Below are 19,733 nucleotides of genomic sequence, written 5' to 3' on the forward strand. Positions count from 1 at the left end.
AGAGAAAGAGTAGGGAAAACAAGAGTAGAGAGACATGTTCCCCTCAGACCTTGTGAGAGAGATGTTCCCCTCAGAGTAATTATTTGGCCAATACTTTTTTACTTCTACTTGAGTAAAATTATTTCAAAGCAATGTTACTCTTAGTCGATTAGATATTTCTGTTTGTACATATGCCTTTTTTTTTTTCTTTTTTTTTTACATTTCTGCAATGGAGGTAGCCTATTCAGTTTTATTTTCAATTTATTTTCAATGTTATTTTTTCCCCCATTTACACATAATGCATTTTAGCACCTCCACGCGGTGTTTCTAGGTACTGCAGTACGGCCGTAATACATAAAGTCTTGCAAAATGAAAGTGAAAGTGTCAAACTTGAGACTCTTCGAAGCTTAAAAAAGAGAGGCAAGAGACCTTTAGATTTACCAATGAATAAGCATGGGCGGGTCTTTACAAGCCTTTATTTATGTCTTTCTATTTAGAGGTAAGTTATATTCGCGTCTCTTACTATCAGGCAAAGGCTGTTGTTGTTGTTGTTGTTGTTGTTGTTGTTGCCATACTTTGTTCTAGTGTGATAATAACCGACTGGATCTTACATTATGAAGTATTATGATCATGAATGACTTACTTAGACCCTCTGTAGCAAATCTGTTCAAATATTCGAAACTATTTTACAACAATGACAGCCGTGTTAGCTCAGTACATTTTACATATGCTAAAAACCTTACAGCATTTCAGATCAATAGCCATTATTATTAGGCTACTTCTGTTACGAGTGTAAGTGCATCTAGCTGTTGTTCATCTTGACAGGTATCCAGACAGCAGATCCGATTTCGTGGCTGCCCTGTAAGTTCACGGATGAACAGGTGACATCAACCACTAAAGGCCCAGAAACTAAACACATCCCAAGGCGGGCCGTCCTGCAGTTCGGACAGAAGGGGGACCCTCCAGTGGATCCCGCCGCTGTCACGTTCCTCATCACTCGTGAGTTGTTGTTGTTGTATGTTTGTTTGTTTGTTTGTTTGTTTGTTTGTTTGTTTGTTTGTTTGTTTGTTTGTTTGTTTGATTTGTCCTGTTTTCGTGGTTTCATTGTGTGTGTGTATAAGTTTAACACAGCGAACACCATTGCTCCTGAACCGGCCACGTTTTGTCCAGTTTGGCTTTACCCAAATCTGAAAGTTTCTTGGAAAAAAGTGTCAAAAATGAGGAAAAAAGCGTGACAAAAAAGGAGATGAGAAAGTGACAAAAAAAAAAGAGACAAAAAAAAAGCAATGAAAAAATGGTCAAAAAGTAACAGCAACAATTTGTGTTTTGTAGGTCTTGGCTTGGTCAGATGGGTGAAGTGTCTTGCCCAAGGACTTGTGGATCTATGAATAAATGCAATGTAAAAAAAAAAATAAACCCATATTTTGTTCTTTCTTTCTAGCTTCAAAGTTGGATGTGCGTCGGTCTCTGATGGGAGTGGATGTGGGTGAGTTGACCTGTGAACTGGAGCGGTACAGCACTGACGGGTCCCACGTGCGCTGGCCCGTCAAAGGGGAGCACGAGCACAACCGCTGGTTCGCTCTCTACATAAATCACTCCAAAGCCCCGCTTTACGTCATGGCTTTCATCAGACAATCCACTGAGCAGCCCCCGACGGGACAGCACGACTACAAGAGCTGGGCAGTCATACAGGACAATGTCACACTCACTGCATCAGGTAATAGCCTTTGCTTTTAACATCTAGATGCTGTGGAAAAAAGAGATAGATACATTTACAAGATACAGCATGTCTAACGTTAAACTAAAATATGCTTCTTAACTTCAATCTCATGCTTTATTATTTCACCGTGCAGAAATTAGACCAATGTTTGTCTTTGTAAAAGCTGGAAGCATGGTGAGTACTGTTGTTACTGTAGAAGTTAGATCAGATGCTAATGGCTTTACACATTTTTAGACTTTGGCATTGGTTATAGGTACAAAGTGTGAAGCCGAGGAAAGAGTTGGCAGGCACATTGTTTTTTTTTGAGAGTCGTGCCAGGTGCTTTGCAGTGGCGAGCAAAATGAATCACAAAGCATTCGTTTTTTCATAGGGCCGGGCAATTAATCGTAATTAATCGAAAGCGCCATAATCATCAGGTTTGCAGACGTTTCTTTGGCAGTAATAGGACCTCGTTTTGGAGTTTAGTAGAGACAATGGGAGAGTTTTGTGTGTTATACTGGAGGAAAGCATTTGTTTTTGTTTGAGGTGAGGTTTGTGTTAAAAGTATATGTACATCATTTTTTATTATGCAAACTGAACTGATAAACACAATGCCCTGTGTTGCAACCAGGCCAAAACCCGCTTTGCTCCGCCTGGGCAGGATGGTGGCGCAGGTGGGGCCGTTCTGTGTGGACTTTGCATATCAAATTTCTTTGTGCACAGACAATAGAAACAGCTGTTGTTAGGCTTCCCTTTTCTATCGTTATAGAACATCAATGCTAGGTGTTTCGAATGTACTTGTGTTAGTTTAAATGCGTCAAAAATACAAAAAAACATTGGACATTTTAACAGGATGCACCAAAGGTTTGAAGCCAACACACTTCTAAACAAAGTCTAATCGTTTGTTTTCCCTCTCCGGTCAGTGGCGATGGTGCTGCAGACCAAGACCCCAGAGGTGAAGTCCCCTCTTAAATCCCAGCCTAAACTGCACTGCCAGTTCGACATTGACCACAAAGCTGCGAAGGTAACTGCGAGGTGGCGCAAACTCGGCGACAGAGCTTTTCTATTCAGCTATAACAGCCAAGCAGGGCTCACCGAGGGCTCAGGGGCGGCATTAAAAGCCCTGGCTGTGGGGGACGCCACTTACACATTCCCAGTCACTAAAGTGGGGAGTGAAGGGACATACCTCTGCTCCGTGAATGTGCATCCTCTGCTGGCAAGTCTGAGAGTCAATCTGCACATTGAAGGTAAGCAATCGGATATTTCACTAGTTCTATGGTTTTGTTTCCATCCAGGATAATGAACTTAAATGACCATAATCAAGTGTTAAAGCTAAAGCAGAACTTAAGCAAATTTGACAACAGCACACCTTAATATGGAGCTACACCATATTAGAGCTTATACCATTAAGGGAAACACTCAGGGATTTTTAGTGAGAAAAGTCAGACTGACATCACTTGTGTGCATGTCCTTTTCGTACTTTAACCACTTCCCCTCTCCCCCCCAGAGCCTCCTCGCGTTTCTTTGAATGTCGACCCCACGCTGACTCTAACTGAAGGCGCCCTGAAGAAAGTGGTGTGCTGGGCAGATGCCTACTACCCCCGGGACGTGGACATGCAGTGGTCTCAGCGGGGCAGCACCGACGCGGGGCCAAGGGTGGACTCCACTCAGCTCTCCAGCCACTCTTATAACCCCGACCGGACATTCAGTCTGTCCGCCTTCTTCTACCTGCAGCCCAAACTCAGCGACTCGGGACGGAAGTTCACCTGCTCCGTCTCCCACAGGGCCCTGTCAGCGCCGATCACAAAAACATTCACGCTCATCGTGACAGGTAAAGTTGAAAATGTAACAAGCGAAGCCATTTCTGAGTGCAGCACGTTTCATTATCTTCTGTTCAGAGCCGGGTCGATGGATCCTAGTCTTTAATGTGGTCTTACTCTTGGTCGTCCTGGTCCTGATGCTGCGATACTGTCTCAGAGGTGAACTCCGCAACTAAACCGAACACTAAATCATGCCGAAAGTTTTTCTTTTACACTGTTGATTTTTTTTCTCTTCAGTGAGAAGACGGCGGTTCTTCTAAGCTGTGTGTTTGGATTGCGGTGTTGCTTCTCCAGCCAATGAAGTGTGAACTCAACTTGAACATTTGATAGTAGCATAGAAGAGTGTGAAGGTTTTTCTTTTTTTTTTACAGTTAGGTATTTTTTTAGAAGCCCAAGTTTACTTTTGTGGTTTTATTTTTGCACATAAGTGAATCTCTCAGGGGACACTTCTTGCCCATGGCTTTGATTATTATGATTATGATTATGATTATGATTCAGTGTTTTTGTATGGAGGAAGTGATATGATGTTGTAGACTTTAGAGAGCAGTTTTTGCTCATCTAAAGAGTAACAGTGCTGCTACTTGCTACTCAACTTAATATATTCGAGACAATGTTTTTACCTCCACTATAAGCGAGTGCATTTTCACCACTTTGGCCTTACCCAAATCTAAAATCTAAGAACTTGCAGCCAGGGTAATGCCTCATTTGAAAGCTAAGACCTACAAAACTTATCTAAGCCTCTTTCCTAGTTTTTGTTGTCACGTTTTAAGTCATTTTTGTTGTGTTTTCATCACATTATTTTGCATTTTTGTCACATATTCTCTACTTTTTTGGTTGTGTTTTGGCCGCAATGATGAACTATGATGAACGTTAGAACTTAGTTTTGTAGGCCTGAGCTTTCCAATGAGGCGTTACCCTGGCCTATAGACTGTAAGCTCTCCAGTAAAGAAGCTTTTAGATTTTGGTATTGCCAAACTAGAGAAAATGCACTCGGTTACATTAGGGGTTAAGGGGTAAAAAAAAAAAAGGGAATTTATGCCGAGTGCCTTTCTGGATGTGCTTCATATGGTTCAAGGCAACAAATGAACCTTACTGGTCTGTCACAGCTACAGCACTCTTTGAAAGATGTAAATGGAAAACAGGTTGGTAAACAAAACAGCAGTGGAATATAAATGAATAGCCAGGATTTAAAAGCTATTTGTTTTTGTAAAAACAAATAGGTAAAGGATATTTCATAAAAAAAAATGTTATGCAGCCAATCTTGGTAACTTTGGTGGGATTTTCATTTCAATTACTGGTTAAACGTTCCAATGACTTGTCTTTATTTATTTGTTTGTATTCATTTTTACCAGACGGAGGCCACTGGCTGAAATGTTGCACTGAATAAAGGAACACTGTTGTTGAAAGTAAAGACAGTGTGTGAGAGATTTTTTCCTGTTCAGTGATTTGTCTTTAAACATAACTTTAAACATAACCAAGACGCCTACAGTACTTTAATGGAGATGACGTCACCGACACGCGTGTGGGGTATTGCGCCCCTGTGGTGGTTCTCTGTACTGCAGTATGGCGCTTAAACTCCTTGAAAATGAAAGCGAAAGCTTCAAAGCCGAGAACCTTTCGAAACATGAAGTGGTTCTGACTGTTTATTTTTTACCAATGAATAAGGATGAGCTTTTGCTTAAAAGCCTTGATTTACGTCTTTCTTTTTATAGGTAAGATCATTTTCATAGCTTTTACTCATCTCTGGCTTAACTTATTTGTTGCTCAACTGTGTAAGATTTGGGATGTTTGAATGATTAAGTGTTATGAATATGAATGGGTAATTTATAGCAAATAATCTAAATATCTCAAAGTTTAATGCAACTCTGCAAGCTGTTAAAATAATGAAGTGCGTGGATATGTTTGTGTAACTACATTTGCCTGTTCGTATTACCTGCTCTCTTTTACATTTAGGATATTATCTCTATTGGTTCTAGGTCCAGCTACATCTATTAAGCAAAAGTTGATATTCAAAAGTTGATATTGTCCTTGCAGGTGTACAGAGTGCAGATCTAATCTCATGGCTGCCCTGTCGATTCACTGATGAAAAGATCACATTAACCACCAATGGCACGGAGATTATTCACATCTATCGACAGGCTGTTTTACAGTTTGGAAAGAAGGGGGACGCTCCAACGAACCCTGGCACTGTTACCTTCCTCATCACCCGTGAGTCTTTATGTTTATACTAAAACACGTTCAAGTACAAACAGAATAAAGAATAATACTGCTCTTTCAAACCCCTGCACGGCACATGTCAAAAGGACAATACAACAAAGATTAACATTTAGATGCACCTCTGACTATGCACCGTCTGCTGCCGTTCCCATTGTTTGAAATCCTGATGGAAAAAAGGGAAACAATAATTTGCATAACTTGTTTGTTGCTGCAGGGTGCAAGGTAGCTCCTCTAAGAATTTGAGTGTATAAAGGGCTTTTGGATTTTTTTTCTGTTGTGTGTCCTCCTTTCTTCAAGAAAAAGTCTTAAAAACATAGAAATACTGCGAGTGCAAATGGATCCCTTGGCACGTTTACGAACACTTGAAACTGAAATTTTGATAATACAGACGAGATTAGCTTGGCCCCTGCACAAGTATAATACACTGACTAAAAAGATAAAAAGATCAGAAACAAACAACATTCAAAGACAGACAGTGTGCATTTGAAAATCTAAAATGACTTTGAATCAAGAGAAGTTCACAATAAGGTCTAATTAGATGGAATTGTGAACATAGGTTATACAAATATTGTGTATGTAACACTGACATTACAGTTTGATTATGTTTTTAGCCTCAAAGTTGAACATCCGTCGGTCTCTGGCGGGAGTGGAGGTGGGTGAGTTGACCTGTGACCTGGCGCGGCACAGCACTGATGGGTCTCACGTGCGCTGGCCTGTCAGAGGGGAGCACGAGTACAACCGCTGGTTCACTCTACACATAAATCACTCCAAAAAACGGTTTAACATCATGGCTTTCATCAGACAATCCACTGAGCAGCCCCCATCGGGACAGCCCGACTACAAGAGCTGGGCAGTCATACATGACAGTGACACCCTCACTGCATCAGGTAATGAATGAACTCCAATATTTAACCAGAGGGTGTTTTATGATGCACATGAGCAGGATGTTATGTTGCGCTTTCCTGTTCAGTGGCGATGCTGCTGGAGACCAAGACTCCAGAGGTGAAGTCCCCGCTTCAGTCCCAGCCTAAACTGCACTGCCAGTTCGACGTTGACCACAAAGCAGCTGATGTGACCGTGAAGTGGCACAAACATCTCAACAGTGCCGCTCTGTTTCAATACAGCAGCCAATCGGGACGTCCACAGGGCTCAGGGGTGTCATTAAAACAGCTGGCAGCAGGGGACGCCACCTACACAATCCCTGACACAAGGGTGGTCAGTGAGGGCATGTATGTGTGCTCTGTGAATGTGCATCCTCTCAAAGGGAGTCTGGCTGTTAAACTGCAAATTGAAGGTAAACAACTCATGATTTTGAAGTGTTACATTTATATATTATGTATCTTGTCTGCTTTAAGCCTGATAAATAAAACATGGAACCTTTAAATCACTTGTCCATTTCTTCCTCCTAGAGCCTCCTCATGTTTCCCTGAATGTTGATTCCACTCTGACTCTATCCGAAGATGAAAGGAAGAAAGTGGTGTGCCGGGCAGATGGTTACTACCCTCTGGATGTGGATATGCTGTGGTCCCACCAGGGCAAAACCGACGTGGGGCCGAAGGTGGAATCCGCTCAGTACTCCGGTCATCAAGAAAACCGGGACGGGACATACAGGCTGTCTGGCTCCTTTTACATTCGACCCAAACTCGGGGACTCAGGACGGAAGTTCACCTGTTCCGTCTCCCATAGAACATTGTCTGCACCAATTACGAAAACCTTCACACTCATTGTTGAAGGTAAAGCATTTCGACGGCTGTTGTCTGTTGCCCGCTAACTTCACTGTCTATAAACACCAGTTATCATTCACCTTTTAAACAATATTGACGAAAGAGGTTGGAGTAAGTGCTGGAAATCTGTACACTAAGTTTAGCAAATCTTTATGAAGAAACAGGGGGAAAGGCAAGGTCAAAAAAAGCCTTGTTTTGGAGGGCACAAAGTTCAATAAATCAGGCTAGAAATTAGATATCAACAAATCCTCCCGTAGACTTCTACAACTTACAATACTGTTTTTTTTTTTTAAAGAGGATAACATGAAATTCATTAGAAATACTGTCTCGACATTGTTAATGTTGTGAATGCCTATTGTAGCTGGAAACGGGTGATATTTAATGGAACACCTACATACGTACAGTGTTCTAATGGTACATTGTGTTAGCTAAACATGTTAGAGGGTAATGATTAGTAAGTGCAATTATGCAGCACATCTGAAAACTGTTGTGCTGAGGAGAAAAGCTATAAAGTGGATTGGATGACCCCAAACCTCTGAGCAGTAGTGTACATGCTGTACATACATAGACTGAAAATGTTGGTGTCCGTTGGTGCCATTGGAAGTTTGGATATTGTCGTCCCAACTTTAGAATAAAAACCTGCATTCTTACTGTACCGAAAGATACTTTATACATGAAAATAATAGCAAACCATTTAAAACATGTTGCACAGTCGTAGTAAAGAGTGTTTGAATGATATTTTTTTCAGAGCCTGGCTGGTGGATGCTGGTCTTTAATGTGATCTGTCTGTTGGTCGTCTTCGTGCTGATGCTGCGGTTCTGTCTCAGAGGTGAACTCCACAACACTCCCTGACACGCAACACAGCAAATCATGATGATGGCTTTCTTAATATTGTTGAATATTTTGTTTTTATAGGGAAAAAACATCGAGGCTGTTACTCACTGTGTGCACATCTGTGTGTGGGGCGCGGGAGATTTTACTGAGCCCCCCACAGTCAAGCCTGGAATCAACTTGAACATTCAGTAATAACATTTGTGACTAATGTGTTTTTTATTTTGTCTTTTTGTCTCTACATTTTAGTTTTGGTGTTAAAAAAGTGCCCGTCTCAGGGAAAATATTCTTACTTCGATCTTTAAAGCAGTACTAAGTAACTCTTCCCCCTAGAGGCCATAAGCGCAACTGCAGGTGTAGTAGCAAGTTACGATTTTTTAACTTATTAATTGTCTTGGAGGGTAAATACTACGCTGACAGGAAAGGCGAAGGGAGAGAGGGTTACTGTGCATCCAATTATAGAATGGAAATATTTTTTTTCACTCAAACTTGGCTGTAAATACTGTTTAAAGTGACGTTAGCCCGCAGTTAGCTTTGCCCGTTAGCATGTTAGCTTCTTCTTCGTGATTCCATTAGTGTGTATTGCTTGCTCCGGTCCGGTGGCAGTCAAGTTGCAAACATGGTTTTCTGGCCAGAGACACCAGGGGGAGATGAACGACCCTCCAATCATCCCATAAACACTTGTATTACCCCCACAGGGACTACAAAAAGGATTTATTAAGGTAAACACGTTACTTAGTACTGCTTTAATTTTCTCTTTAGTGCTTATCAGTGTGGAATGTTCTGTGTTTTAGATTAGCAATAAGGAAATACTCGAAACCTGAACTCAAGTGCTACTGCCTGTTCTTGGTATTGCCTCCACTTTTACTCGCTCCCATTTATGTGAGTAAATGTTATATTTCACTCACAATGCATAATCAATTGACTTTTGCTCAGTCTGTATGTGCATGATTGCTAACGTTGGTTTAAAATCACCACTTCTCTTTTTTGTGTGTTTGTTCCCAAAAGGTTTGAGGTTCCTTGTATATTTGGTTGCATTTTTTTTATTTTTTTTTATTATTATTATTATTAATTTAAGCAGTACAATGAATCTACTGTGAAAGTAATTTGTGGCATAATAAAGGATTTGTCTTGTAATAGATGGTTTCCTGACAGAATGATTTGTTCATTATTGAATGGATGGTAGACTGAGCGATTGTATGGTGTGTTCTGAAATGTTCCACCTCCAAATTCCCATACGAGTTGCCCATCGACTTGTTTGGTACTTTGATGATTGAAGTGTCATAGCCTCCGGTTCTGCGGGCACTAACTGGTGGGATAAACAGTGCTTGGCCTGGACTGGTTCCAGATGTGGCCCTGGGTCTGTGTTTTTTACGGGATCTTTATCAGGGGAATGGTGTGTCACGGAGAACGAATGGGCTGTAGAGACACTCACTATGTAAACAGAGCAGATAAGATATTAGCCGCCTTTAAGACAGGAACCCACCTGCAAATACGTCAAACGTTATCAAGTAAAACTGCAATATAAGCATCTTAGGAAATGTGTAATTGCTGTTTGCACATCTTTCAAGTCTAAGCGGTGAAGTGGAAGATTATTTCTTCAAAGAGTTTATTGAGTAAAACATAACAAAAATACTTCACCAATAAAATGCTATATAGATGCGTAAATGCTAAATAGATTTCAAATATAGGAACAATCCAAGATGACTCTTTGTGGGGGTGCAGTCCCTCCATAAAACTCTTAGTTACTTTGTGGCCGATAACACACAGAATCGTAAGTTAAAAGATCCAGAGCCGATGGCAACATGGCGTCAGATCAGGACGCTCAAATCTTAATATAAATATTTTTTTATTATTCATTTATTTGCATATTTGAGCAGTTTTTTTTTCTACATTTCACAATTATACACTAATGGGGACTCAGTATGCAAACAACTGCAACATCAGAAAAATACATTTAAAACCCTTAACTACTACAACAGAGAGATCATACTACATACAATTTACAAATAATTGGTGCAGACAGACATTTCACTCACTGGATTGAAAGAAACAAAAATCGTGATTCTCCGCATGTACATGTATTGAACTGAATCACCACAAGTGATTCAAAGTGAATGAGAAATGACTACCTGGTAGCACTTTGAGGACCAAACTTGTAAAGTCTTGTAAAGCGCAGACATTCTAATATGTTGGAAAAAAATCCATTGAATTTCAGAGATTGACATGTTGTGAGTAATGCCTGATGACTTCCATCTCACCCTTAGTCAGACTTTTACATTGTGTTCATTGTTTAATTGAAACATTTTGACCTCGTAGCTGCTCAGATCATCTCCAAAGAAAATGTGAGTGACTGTGAAGATGGTCTTGTGGTTTAGCTCCTCCTGTGATCTCCTGGTACCAGCCTGAGCTTTGTTTACCATATCAACAAGTGGATCTGGAAACTGTCAGTGTCATTGCACTCAAATATATCAAACAGCTTTTAATAATAATAATAATAATAATAATAATAATAATAATAATAATAATAATAATAATAATAATAATAATAATAATAATAATAATGATAATGATAATAATAATAATAATAATAATAATAATAATAATAATAATGCATCGGTTTTATATAGCGCTTTTCTGGACTCTCAAAGACGCTTTACATTGCACTATTCATTCACTCCATGCCCGGTGGTGGTAAGCTACTATTATAGCCGCAGCTGCCCTGGGGTAGACTGACGGAAGCGAGGCAACCAGTCTGCGCCATCAGCCCCTCCGACCACCACCAACCACTCACTCACTCACTCACTACATTCGCTAGGCTTCCTGGTGTTACTAAACGGTCTCCCATCCAAGTACCGACCAGGCCCTTCCCTGCTTAGCTTCCAAAGTCTGACGGGATTGGGCATTGCAAAGGCGGTAATGCCATAACCTTTTAAGCTTTTAACCTCAGCTGCTGTGGCAAACAAACTACCGATATCTGTATGCGTTAAAAATCTTCCCAAACAATGTCAATGTTATAATGGTCCCAACTAGTTTTCATAACTCCATGCTGCCTCTGGATTTTGATCTGGATTGCAGAGTCAGCAGCCCTAACTATGTCTGACGTCTATCTCTGTCGTGCAGTGACACAGTGACAGCTCGACAATAACAAAAGCCGAGTTTAACAGGCAGTTTGTTTTAAAAACCAAAACGACTAATTACCGTCTCGACGTTTCCACGACAGACCTTGACTCACACACACTCCATCTTTTCTGGAGGCGAGAAAAAGTGCTCAAAGTCTGTTAAAATGACAGCGTATTACTCATGCAGTCTGTGAAGTTGAGTAATTGTGAAACCGTTGCCACTTCCATTACTTTTATTTTTGAAAGGTTTGAAAGGTACTTAATTGTGTGAAGACAATGTATTAGTGAAGTCATCCACAGTCTGACACACCGAGTCCTGGCTGTGAATCCACTGCTATTAGCCAAACGCAGTTCAGACAGTTGCATAAGAGAGAGTGAAATATGATTTATACAGCCAGCTTCAAACCCGCATTTAAGTCGGGCCATAAAACGGGGCTGTGTCATTGCTTTGCTATGCGCCAGGCGTCACCAAATCAGAGTTTTGTAATCATGTTTTGGGGAAATTGGTGGTTTGCAAAGTTTTGTGGTCTATAATTTATGTGGCGGTGCATTGGATGTGATTGAGAAAGTAAGCTTGGTCAATGTTGATAAATGCGGTTGTATTTTTAACTTTTCTTGTTTGTGTTTACATAGAAACTAAGTGCTGGAGACGGTAACAGGAGCCCGTTGCACACTGGACTAAAATTGTGTTTGGTTAAGTTTCAAGGCCGAGTGTGTTGAATACATTGCGGTGGAATAAGTGTTGTTCTATGGTAATGTGCCAGCTGGCTTGAATGAAAGCTTGTGATAATATCGGTTCCTTTGTATTTGAAGTTGTACAAGCCAAAAAGGGCGTTATGTGGGGTGATGGGTTTACCCTGACCACCATAAGCTAAGAGTTCAAACAGACGCAAACAAATGAGTGGAAAATAATGAACTGCAATGGCTCCCAGAGGTGCAGGAGCACTCACTGTAAGTGGACGGTGTTTAAGTGGAAATCTGAGCATTACAAGTAAAACAGATTGGACTTATTTTTTTGAGAGTAAAGAGGAAGTGATAATTTGATCAGAAAGTTATCGGAATGAGAAAAACTGAAGTGTCTAGTGGACACTTATTTTGTTAACTTAAAAACCTTATTGTTTTTTCTATAGTTTTTATTGTTGTTTTAATCGCTTCAACTGGACATTTTGATATTATACGATGTTTCGAGAATCCTTCAATTCTTTTCCTAAAGTGCCGAAGCTGTTAAGTCCCATCAGATGTTTGATTGGGTGGTGACACACTCCAGCGCAACAGGTGTCGATTGCACAGTCACCAGGCAAAACTCTGATTAAATTCCAACAAAGGTTGACCTCAATCATCCAGGTAGACACTACACAGAAGGCTTTAAGCAGCACTAGGTAACTTGTTTACCTTAATAAATCCTTTTTGTAGATCCTCTGGGGGTAATACATGTGTTAATGGTCTTTCATCCCCCCTGGTGTCTCTGGCCAGAAAACCACAATTGCAACTTCACTGCCTACAGGTTGGAGGCGCAATACATGGTAATGGAGTCATGAAGAAGAAGCTAACAGAGCTAACTGCGGGCTAGCACCACTTAAACAGTTACAGCCAAGTTTGAGTGGAAATAAAAAACGATTTCCATTGTGTAATTGGATGTACAATATCCCTCTCTCCCTTTGTTTTTTCTGTCAGCGTAGTATTTACTCTCACAATTAATGAGTAAAAAAACGCAACATGCTACAACACCTGCAGTGGCGATTATGGCCTCTAGGGGCATGAGTTACATAGTACTGCTTTAATCGCAGCAACTATATTATTATACATAGTTGCTCTACCATCTGATGGTACTTAACAGCTTTGGCGCTTGTGGAAGAAGGGTGGATTATTCTCGAAACGTCGGCAACTATGTATAATACTAAAAACATCCAGTTGAAGTCAGTAAACTTTCTGTGTTGTATCTACTTGGATGATTGAGCTCAATCTTTGTTGGTATTCTTGTTTTGTTTTGTATTCTTGTTACTGGCTTATACACAGCTACAGGGGATGACTGATCAGTCACACGTGTGGCGGTCTGTGTGGCCAGCTCAGATGTTATTCCCCAATCCCATTCTAACATTAGACGCTATGCATGTTCATTACCTTAATTAACGTAAAAAATGACTTGATTTAACCATGAAAGCTCCACTGAGATTAAGAACCTCTTTTTCAGGGGAGTCCTGGTCCCAAAGAGGAACCCATTGTATATGTTTTTTTTTTTTTTTTTAATGATTTGTTGACTTGTGTAGTGCATCAGCTCACAACAACAACAAAAAGGTTTGGGGACCGGGCAGGATGAAACAACTGCAGTGGGGTGAATGGAGCAGGTGAAGCTGGGGCAGAGTTAAAACAACTTTATTTCTTCTGTTGCCATGTTATTAAAAACACATTTTTTGAGCGTAATCGTTTGCAGGGTTACATTCCCGAGCTCTGACATAGATGTGTGCATTTCACAGATTTATAGAGAATTCACTTTTATATTTTATTGTCGACACGCGCACTTCCTTTTGAAATGTTTCTCTCTCCCTCCTCGTAGAAGCACTATAATTTAAAACCAGACGCTCCGCCGCAGTTTTTTTTATGAGGAGGTGGGATCTGAATGTATCTGTTTGAGCAATGATTTCAATGACTCATGGTTTTTAGTGGAAATGGCATTCTGCGTATTTGAACAGCAGATCTACGTGTGCACTGTGCAATCATTTTGTCCTTGACTCATTTAAGAAACACTGAAAAAAAAAAAAGATGATTCACACAAAGAAAAAAAAAATCATCTTGTTGTATAATGTAGCTATAACTCCTTCAGCTCATTGTGCTAAACGGAAAGAGTATTTTTTGACAGCTTATGGGAGTAACGTGTTCAGGTTCTCAGACTGTTAAGCTGTTGGTCAGGACAGAAGAAAACATCTGTGTATTAAGATGTATAGGCCTATAACTCCTCAGATGTGCATGTAAGTGGTGGGACGGGGGTAAAGACGCGCCCCTCCTGATCTACAGCCTCCCTGATGAAACTAATGTTGTATGAGCTCATCAGTGCTGCCCCGGGACAGACACTGACTCCTGTCCCGTCTGAAGATACGCTTTGGCCCAGTGGCAACAACTCTATAGGTTAATACTGTGAGGCTTGAAACCATCTACCCAAATGTTAAAGCTTCTAGAAAAAAAGGGGGGGGTATGAGGTTAATGAAATCTCTTTTAGCTGCAGAAAGTCCTGCAGAAAGTCTACAGCCAAATTTCAACTTTGGGCGTAGAGAGGAAACCACAAATATAACCAGATATGTAGTTGTGTAACAATTTTTTCGGTAAATGTCTGGGTCAAATCGAAACGATGACGAGTCACAAGCCCGAATCCCGGACTCTCTGGACCACACTAATGGTGTCTGTTATGGCACTCACTTATGGCTCTTTTCCCATTACTCTGTCTTATGTAACCTTCAAAGTGCAGGTAATAAATCTGGAACCAGTGGTGCCCAGAACACTGAGGGTTTAACCTGGGCTCAAGGCTGGACTCAATCTTAAACTGCTCCTCAGTGTGAAAATATATGATTTCTTTGGCTAAAATGGGCTGCTATAAAGCAAACTCTGAATACCGCAGATTAAAGTTTATTAAGCTTAGGTTATGCTATAGTCTACAGCAGGTGCATGGTTCTGTCTACTGGGAGCAATGCATTTAGCTTCAAGGAAAGGCCACTTTTAAACTCGACAGTAACCTGCAGCAGCGTGTATTTATTGGAAAGAGGGGAGCTCGGAGGGTTCTGGGGATTATGTAAGCCCCAGCTGTGGCCAGTGTTCTTTTCATAATTACCCTCTGTGCTAAAGCTGGTCTACCAGGCCTAACATTGAGAAACTGCAACACCATTTGTTTATAGTAATGTGACATACTTGAATATACAAAGCCAGTATGGTTACAAAAGCAAGGGTTCTTGGCCTTTCCCTAATTTTCAAATACCCAAACATCTTCACTCGGCTCATTCAGCGATGTCAATATATTTGCAGTTTCTCCACATCATGTTGTGCTGCTAATGAACCATCTCAACAGACTTCACTCTAGGATGTTGCCATATCAGAAAGACATTACTAGACGCCTATAGGTCCTTAAACACAAAATACTGATGCAAAAGCGTCCAAATGTATTTCCTTTATTTGCCTATCCTGGACTTTGGGATTGGGCGAGGGTCTTTGGGTCATTTTAAGACCTGAATACGTCAGTGTTTTACATGTGTGTTGTATAAGTGCAGACAGACTCATGGTGACAGTAAGGAGTGACCACACAGTCCAAAGACCTGGACTGCATCAGACGACTGGACCGTGACTTCAGCCTCTACTTCACCTCGTACTTCTCAACACTACGTGAATTGGAAAAACAATGATTTCATTCATTCATCCTTAAAAACGTTACACAACCGTGGATATGTCAAACCGTACCTGGTTAATCATCTGACAGTTAACCTCTTATCCCCCCACCTGAACCGAGCACAAAAAAGCTATGAGAAAAACAACCACAAAACGAGGATGGAAATGCAACAAAAAATGTGACAATTTGACAAAACAACAGCTCTTTAGGAAAAATGTGTTCTTTGCACTTCACGTCAAGTAAATGTCTTTCCTCTGAATACATGTAATGACGTGTTAGCGACAGCAATGGCAATTTTCTTCCGTCAACTCTTGAATGGATTACATGGGTTTTTGGAGTAATGTGTGCGTGTTTGGCTGAAGGGGTCTGGACAGGGAGCAGCTGACGTAATGTCGAGGGCCGCGCTGCCAAAAGAACCACTGATCTGGGACCAGTCTGAGCGTCCATTTTTACCGCGTGTGTGTGTGTGCACGTTTGAGAACAATAGATGGATATGAGGGAGATGTGTTTTGGCTGAGCACAGCTGAATGACATCAGAGCAGGACCCTCACTGGTTATCAATGAGGAAAAACGAAGTACTTTCTCTCACAATGCATGGAATCTTTACAGTGACAGGTGTGGTATCTAGATCAGGGAGAGACACTGGGGTTATACGAGGGCACTAGCACCACATGAAAGAGGGAACAACAATAACTTGAGTTGTACTATTACTACAGACACAGGGCTGTAGAATGAACAATAACTTTATTTGAATGCGGCATCGCGTGTGACTTGAAGCATCCTGACATACAAACATATTATATCTTTGACTTTATGGGACTGAACTAAACCCAGTGACCCTCAGCTTGCTTGTGCTGCTTTTATTGACCAAGACAGTGAAAGTCCATTGTCTTTATCAGGTTCAAGCTTCCCTCACCCCAGTCACTTCCTCCTCACAGCGGTCCCAAGTGTCCCCTCCATGTTGACATTAGGGGCCTGTCCACTTCCACAGACCCACAGTGCCTATCTCTGATCCTGCTGCTGCTGCGGCTGCTGTCCTGGGATAGAGCGCGTCCCGACTTGTCCCACAGACCTCCTCTTCACTTCCCTGTCTCTATCCAAAATCGTTTGTTCTCGTCTACTTTCTTTTTGTTAAAGACTGCCGTAATCATTCTTATGAAGCTGCGGCATGATTTAATGGCCATGGCATGTCATTTTACAGCCGCCTCTTTCCCGCCTCTGTGTGTCTTAAAGCAAGCTCTCAGTTTTCAATAAGTGGTCAACCAGATGACTGCAACCAGAAAACTCTGCTTTTCTAATTCTATATAACACAAGATGTTTTTTTCTAATTGTGTGACCCAAAAATTCAACAGCTTGTGTATTATTTGTGTTCCAATGTGGGTCAAGGCCCTGGCCAAAATCAACTACCATTTCTGCCAATACAACAGTTTTGATGGTTCATGGAGACAGCAATGTTCCTCGATTTCTTACCTAACTCTCGCCAATTTTGTTTTGCTCACATGTCCTCCACTGAAGGCTGTTAAGCGCGGCCCCTGTGTTTTACCGCCACCCACTCAGATGACCGCATTTCCCTCCAAAACAGCGTAATTTGTCCTCATCACGAAACAAAAACAATGCGTTTCATTCATATCTGCTCTGCCCCCCCCTCGACCCCATGTGCAGATCATTACATCGTCCTGAAGTGCGCGCCGACGTCATGGGCTGGCTCCGTCTCCGCGGCGCGGCCATGTTTTGGCCCCAGCGTCTCCATGGAAACTCTGATGTCATGATTCGGACGGGATGCTGATGTTGATGTTAGCAGACGTGCTGGTGAGGCCTGTTCGCGCAGAGAGGCAAACGTGCAGGAACAGGGCATTGTGCTGCGAAGAACTGGAGCCATGCCAAAACCATAGCTTTATTGTTGGAAAATAAGTTTATTGTAAGCCAAACCAAACTCCCATTGAAACACGTTGGGGTTGAAAGTGGCTCAGGTGGCAACAATGTGAGGTGGCAGTTGAGTTTTTGGTGGTTTGAATTCAGCTCTAGCCAGGTCATACTGCAGTTGTGTCCTTGGGCAAGACACTTCATCCCCATTAGCGACGTGTGAACTCATGTGAGAGACTCATGGTTGTAAATTCTGTTGACACATACAGTATTGGCAGCCACATTTCTGTCAGTCAGTTCCCAGGAAGAGAGTGAATAAGCGCACTGCAAAAAGTGATTGACTGGACTAAGTTGTTTTGACTAGCTAAGCTTTAGTTGTGCATTTGACCTATTTCACTTGTTCTGTTTCGTCTTTATTCTTAGGTAATTTTCTTTGCCAATGGGGTAAGAAAATTGATCTCATCCCGTTGGCAGTTTTACCTTCTCATTTCAAGCGAGATTGCCTCAGAATTAGTCTGAAATGTCATCAAACTAGCAAAGGAAACTTAGTCAGATAAGGAAAAAAAGTCTAACTGAGTCGAAACCGCTCAAAACAAGATACATTTCCTCAAATCAAGTAATTTAAGCCAATGCGTGATATTTACTTTTTGCAGCGTGCCAATAGTAACCCACACATTGCTTGTCAAGTTTGAAAAGTTAATCTCACATAAACTGGGCAAAGTATCATTTAAATATTGTGAATAATGTTGGAAAATGTGTATGTACTTCGATTTTGAAAGCAACATAATTTTCAGTTCTCTGACTGTGGTGAAATTGACACAACTTTGAACTTTGGAACTGTGAACATAGATGAATGGTGCCTTGTTGAACATAAGGTTTAAGTTGAAGTTACGACATAGCTCTACTCGGCTACACTCCACTGTTCTCTCTCCTTTTACATAGGTCTTGTTAGATATTAAAAGGTGAAATGTCCAGGGCTGTTATAGAGTTGCAAACAAACTCACATCATACATAGAAACATAAAGTGCATGTAACATACTTAAAAATAGTTATCATGTTGGTTGTGGGTAAACAGAAGTTTACCCCCCTTGGATATATGTAGTATGCTAAATTAGGGGCACACAAGCTGCATTTTATGTTTACTACGAACTGTATCTTGACCAGGCGTGTATGTGGGAGCAGTTCTGGGCCAGCGCCTGTACCCCTCCCCAAAACACAAGGGGTAGCAGCGTAATGAGTTTAAATTAGAGGGGGCCGCAGGGCTGTGGTTTGGCACCGGGACTCTTTACATTTGGAGTTGATATAACGCGCCTATAATTACCATCTAAATTATAAACGAGTCATTTCTTAATCACCATCCGTCAACGTCACGCGGTACTTGTTTATCGTGAACTGCCGCAAACCCGGGCCGATGTGTAGAAACGTAAAGCCGGCTCTAAAAATACAAGCCAAAGGGAAAGCTGGATTGGATTTGGGTGGAATTCAAATCATAGTCGTTTCTATATTTCGAAATGTGTAACGACCTTTCGCCGAGGAGGTTTTCTCAACAGGGTTTCTCTTGATATTTTCCTGTGAATTTTGTGAACACACACACGCGCACATTTAAAGGAATCGTGTTGTTTTTCATACGAGTTTGATGAAGTGTTGTGTTGTGGCAGCACATGCAACGTAATGTGGCGCGAGTAGAAGTTCGACGCCAAGAAAACAACTTTGAGGATTGAAAATATGTTTTGACATTTGAAAGATGCCACTTACCTCATGTGGGTTTAACAGAACGAGCTGCTTGTGACGCGACAATGACGAAAATGAACTCTATAAAGCCGTTTTAAGTCAGTGTAAAACAAGGTTGTAATTTTCTGTTTTTCATGCAATATTTGTGTAGTACTTTTTTCCTTTGGACCATTTACTTTAAACCACAAGTACTGCCCGTTCGCGCTGTTTTGGCACTTCTTATGACCTCATGTTCCTGGCAGGTTTGTAGTATGTATGGGAATGTCCAGGTCCTATCAACACTTCCTGGTTTTCGGAGCTGTACAGTTTTATCTCCTCTCTGCTGTTCACTTCACTGAACACTTCGGACATTTACACTGCGTGTTGCAGGCTCCGGGG

General features: G+C 41.3%; 2 protein-coding genes across 2 annotated transcripts; both read left to right on the top strand.

Annotated features, from left to right (window-relative positions):
* Positions 1 to 368: 368 nt before the first annotated feature.
* Positions 369 to 3,774, top strand: LOC306977728 (tapasin-related protein-like). Its single transcript, XM_079576154.1, has 7 exons — positions 369 to 478; positions 805 to 978; positions 1,421 to 1,696; positions 2,602 to 2,925; positions 3,186 to 3,509; positions 3,577 to 3,657; positions 3,736 to 3,774. Exons 1-7 carry the CDS (start codon positions 433 to 435, stop codon positions 3,756 to 3,758), a joined length of 1,248 nt encoding a protein of 415 aa, XP_079432280.1. The 5' UTR covers positions 369 to 432; the 3' UTR covers positions 3,759 to 3,774.
* Positions 3,775 to 5,123: 1,349 nt separating this feature from the next.
* LOC306978368 (tapasin-related protein-like) lies at positions 5,124 to 8,529 on the top strand. The gene is made up of 7 exons (XM_079576891.1): positions 5,124 to 5,210; positions 5,533 to 5,706; positions 6,327 to 6,602; positions 6,686 to 7,009; positions 7,125 to 7,448; positions 8,188 to 8,268; positions 8,355 to 8,529. Exons 1-7 carry the CDS (start codon positions 5,165 to 5,167, stop codon positions 8,420 to 8,422), a joined length of 1,293 nt encoding a protein of 430 aa, XP_079433017.1. The 5' UTR covers positions 5,124 to 5,164; the 3' UTR covers positions 8,423 to 8,529.
* The last annotated feature ends 11,204 nt before the right edge of the window (positions 8,530 to 19,733 follow it).

The sequence above is a fragment of the Gobius niger genome (assembly GCF_951799975.1).
Source record: "Gobius niger genome assembly, chromosome: 1".
Taxonomy (NCBI): domain Eukaryota; kingdom Metazoa; phylum Chordata; class Actinopteri; order Gobiiformes; family Gobiidae; genus Gobius; species Gobius niger.

Excerpts from the sequence above, each read along its gene's own strand:
- LOC306977728 (XM_079576154.1), top strand. The coding sequence starts at position 433 with ATGGGCGGGTCTTTACAAGCCTTTATTTATGTCTTTCTATTTAGAG. Across the intron at positions 979-1,420 it reads TGTCACGTTCCTCATCACTC|CTTCAAAGTTGGATGTGCGT; the intron begins GTGAGTTGTTGT and ends CTTTCTTTCTAG. Across the intron at positions 3,658-3,735 it reads GCTGCGATACTGTCTCAGAG|TGAGAAGACGGCGGTTCTTC; the intron begins GTGAACTCCGCA and ends TTTTCTCTTCAG.
- LOC306978368 (XM_079576891.1), top strand. The coding sequence starts at position 5,165 with ATGAGCTTTTGCTTAAAAGCCTTGATTTACGTCTTTCTTTTTATAG. Across the intron at positions 7,010-7,124 it reads TGTTAAACTGCAAATTGAAG|AGCCTCCTCATGTTTCCCTG; the intron begins GTAAACAACTCA and ends TCTTCCTCCTAG. Across the intron at positions 8,269-8,354 it reads GCTGCGGTTCTGTCTCAGAG|GGAAAAAACATCGAGGCTGT; the intron begins GTGAACTCCACA and ends TTGTTTTTATAG.